Genomic DNA, 3,589 nt, shown 5'->3' with positions numbered 1-3,589 from the left:
GAGGTCCCAGCATGAGCTGCCTGTTTAGGAGTATCTGGGGATGGCAGGGGGGGCATGTCCCTGCCTCTGAGTGCTAAGTGCTCTACTCCTCCTCTGCTTTCATTTGTCTTAATTTGCTGCTTGTCTGCTCTGATCGTGATTTGGGAGATGGAGAGATGATGATCTAGTTGGGGGAAACATGAATGACAACAGCATCTACATTAATTTTTTCGCAGAGTTTGATTGTGACCTATATTATCACAACTCCAGCTCCAGAAAATGGCAGCTCAGCGTCACTCTGTCCTCTATTGTCTTCCTCACCACCGCTCCTCATGACAAACTTCTTTAGCATTGATATATGGCCCATAATGCTGTCATCTTTGACTGATTCTTGCTAATGTAAATAATTAGCACCTAATAACCAAAGCAGAAGCTGACATTGCTAAATAGCCTTTCGGTGACAGTGACTCCCATGCAACATGAGATGATTTATGGGTCTGGATGAATCTGAGATGAACAGATTTTCTCATGTGATGCAACCGGGGTTGAACTACGAGGAAGTGAGACACCTCTGGTCTATCTGTGTCTCATTTCTTGGTGTGCTGCCTATTGCTTGGCATCCAGGCCCCAAGCAGACCCAACCACACGGGAGACTTCCTTCCCTCAAGCAATGACTTGCTGTAGGTGTATATGAGTGTCCTGAGTCATTGCATTGGCTGTGGCCAATGTGCAATGCTGAGTTGAGGAGGGAGGGACAAGTTGCTGTGCTGCAGCTTAGGAACAGCTTTCAAAAACTGAAAGTGGTCCTTCTGGCCAGGCTGCTAGCCCAGGGAGGCTACAGCTTGACACTGCCATCAGTCCCAAAGTCTGCACGGGTTAGGATTGATCCAGTAGCTTCCAACAGCATTTCTCTCTGCTGCAGGCAGCGAAAGCAGTAATGAGCTCCCAGGGGCTTTCCAGTGAGCCCCCAGGAGCCTGGTGTCGCTCCGGTTCACTGTGCTGTGAAGTGTATGGGGTCACTCTGTTTGGTTTTGCTTCAGCAGCAGTTGTGAAGATGCACAAGTAGTAACATCCAAACCCTGCAGCACTTTACACTTGACCTCAGTACACTTTCCTGTGGCTAATTACTCTCCCCAACCCAGGGGAAAGCACCAGTGATTTGCTTTGCTCATTTCCCTTCTCACTGGGCTGATGCCCTGCTCCTAAGTATTTTTAAGTCCTGCATGATTCATCAGCTGGTTTAACACTTAAGCAAAGACAGACAGTGCGTTGCATCTGCCTTCATTTTAGGCTAAGACTGCAGGGTTTAATTTTTTCAAGAAGAACTGTCCTTGAGAAGTTCAGTATCTCTTGACCGCCTCATGAGCCCAGACAACTGTCCTAACCTTGCATTTAGGTGGCCAGGCATAGTCCACATGAATCCTGTGACAGAGGAGACTCCCACCAGCAGAGGTGCCTGTTCCCTGCATGTCATTATGGAAGGCCACCAAGCATGTGGAGGGAGCACACCTGGAGCAGGACAGCAGGTCTGGGTGCTGTACTATGGTTGGAGATTTCCAGATGTGGGCTTTGTACTGAAGAAACCCAATTTTCAGACTTAGGAAAGATAAGAAAGAAAAAGCAGCACCTCCCCAGCCAGAAAATGTCCTGTTAGTCCCAAATACCTTAGAGAAATTACAGGGATTGTGGGGTGGAGGAGTTACTGATTTCTAAGCTTGTCTCTGGCCGAATCTCCCTTTGCTGCCACCGTTTTCCTTTTGTGAAGCTTCTTTGGGACATGATTTCTTAGCAGCAAATCTTGGGAGCTGAGAATGAGATAGATCCTTTGTACGAGCAGAACTAGTGAAAAGCAGAGATTCACCCTCTTAACAAATCAAGAAATACGGGAGCAGAGGGAAGCCGTGCACTTGCTTCCTTGACAAGAGCGGGTCATGGCGCTGGGCAGCAGCGCTGGCAGAGGTCCAGAGCTGTGGGGATTTTCAGGGCATGATGAATGCCTTGGACATTTGGGGCCAGCCTGAGGATCTCGTAGGCAGCTTGGCAGTTCTCTGGGTGCCTCAACCCATCCTGTTCAAAGCTGCTTTTGTGCATGGGGCTGTGCTAGTGGGGTGGGCTGGATGCTGTTGCAAGAGGTTGTTCACAGTCTTCTCACCCCCCTCTTTCTCCTTCCGAGATGTTTGCAAACACTTCCTGTCTGCAAAGTGATTTTTTTGGCAGAGGATTGTTTTTTCATTTGATGGCAGGGTTTGGCTCTTGAGTGATTTTTCCTGTTACTTACAGAGAAGCCCTCTCTTTACCGCTCCCCCCCCACAATGGATTTTGAAAACAGAGCTCTCAGCACTGAGGTGCTGCAAGTGCAGCTTCTGCCCCCCTTGGTTTTATCACTAACGGGCCTTCTACAGGGTTACTCAAGGGTCATCCTACTTTCCTAGTTCTTCTTTTTTCAGAGTTGCATCCTTCCTTCTCCACAGACCAGTCCTACTCCAGCTCTATGTTGGGAGTACATTTTAATGTGCAAACCTTTCCCTGGGGTGTGTCAGGGGGGGTCTGTGTGCACACGAAGATGCACAAGACATGAACCTGGTAAGCCAGAGGGAATCGCAGACTTTCCTCGCTGCAGCAATGTACATGATTTGTAAGCAATTAGCTGAGCTCCTTAATGCAAGGACAAACACCATCTTCCACCAGCCAGAAGAGCTGGGCATCCTCTTAACGTAGCTGGCACGACACCATCCTGGCTAAAGAAAACAGTCGGTGAGCATAAACAGAGCTCACTCTCATGGGAGCGTTCCTGTGGCCCTCTGTTATCAGCGTTCATTTGCATTCTGGGATTTGTGACCGTGGGATCCTGGACAAAACCACAGGTCCTTTGGGTGAGCTGTTGTCACCTCCCGGAGTGAGAGCTGGGAGCAGCTCTGTGTACTGTCTCCCTAGGCAGTTGCTCTGAGAGTGGCACTGCCTTATGTGGCTGCTCAGGGGCTGAGTCTGGAAAAGCACCTGCATCTTTCAACATCTCAGCCAAAGCTCTCTCCTTGGACTGCTCTCAAAGCTAGGGCACGGCCAAAATAATCTTGTGTCACAGGGACTGAGTAGGATGCCAGGAGGGAGCTGCTGAGGCAGAGAGGTTCCCAGGAAGGCTAGCATGGGAAATAGAGAAACACTCCCTGAGACTCCCACGGTTGCTTCCCTGGATTGTTTTTGGACACCTACCAAAGTGCCTGACACATAATCCTGCTAAAATCTGTCTTTTGCACTTACTGTTTCTTTCTTTTCTCTCCCCTTTCAATGCAGAAAGAAATGACAGAACGAATTTGCCACTGAAGCATTTTGGCAGGTGAACTCAGCTGGTTCATTTGGAGTCCGATGGGACAAGACACCCTGTGGTAGGAGATCTCACGCCAAGGACTTGCTCTGGGCATTTCAACTCAACTATGAACACCTGCAAAAGAGCCTCTTCAGGCCAGGGCCAAATTCTAAGTTTGCCAAGCATCTCTGGACAGCTTTTTTTTTGTTGGTTTTTTTTGGTTTTTTTAATAGATCCCACTCCCTGTCATATGGTTCTTGTCTCAGAAAGCCAACAACCTACTGGAGAACGAGACAAGTTTGGTTG

The 3,589-nt window shown here is 48.7% G+C and overlaps 1 protein-coding gene across 1 annotated transcript in view; it reads left to right on the top strand.

Annotated features, from left to right (window-relative positions):
- MOB3C (MOB kinase activator 3C) overlaps positions 1–3,300 on the top strand; it is a 14,477-nt gene extending 11,177 nt beyond the window's left edge. Inside the window, exon 3 of the mRNA XM_010137316.1 lies at positions 3,271–3,300. Within this exon, the coding sequence (XP_010135618.1) occupies positions 3,271–3,300 (30 nt within the window). The remainder of the gene's footprint in view (positions 1–3,270) is intronic.
- Positions 3,301–3,589: the final 289 nt, after the last annotated feature.

This window comes from Buceros rhinoceros, unplaced genomic scaffold (genome assembly GCF_000710305.1).
Source record: "Buceros rhinoceros silvestris isolate BGI_N320 unplaced genomic scaffold, ASM71030v1 scaffold30575, whole genome shotgun sequence".
In the NCBI taxonomy this organism is placed as follows: Eukaryota; Metazoa; Chordata; class Aves; order Bucerotiformes; family Bucerotidae; genus Buceros; species Buceros rhinoceros.
The sequence above is the reverse complement of the archived record's forward strand: the minus strand, read 5'-3'. Positions and strand labels throughout refer to the sequence as shown.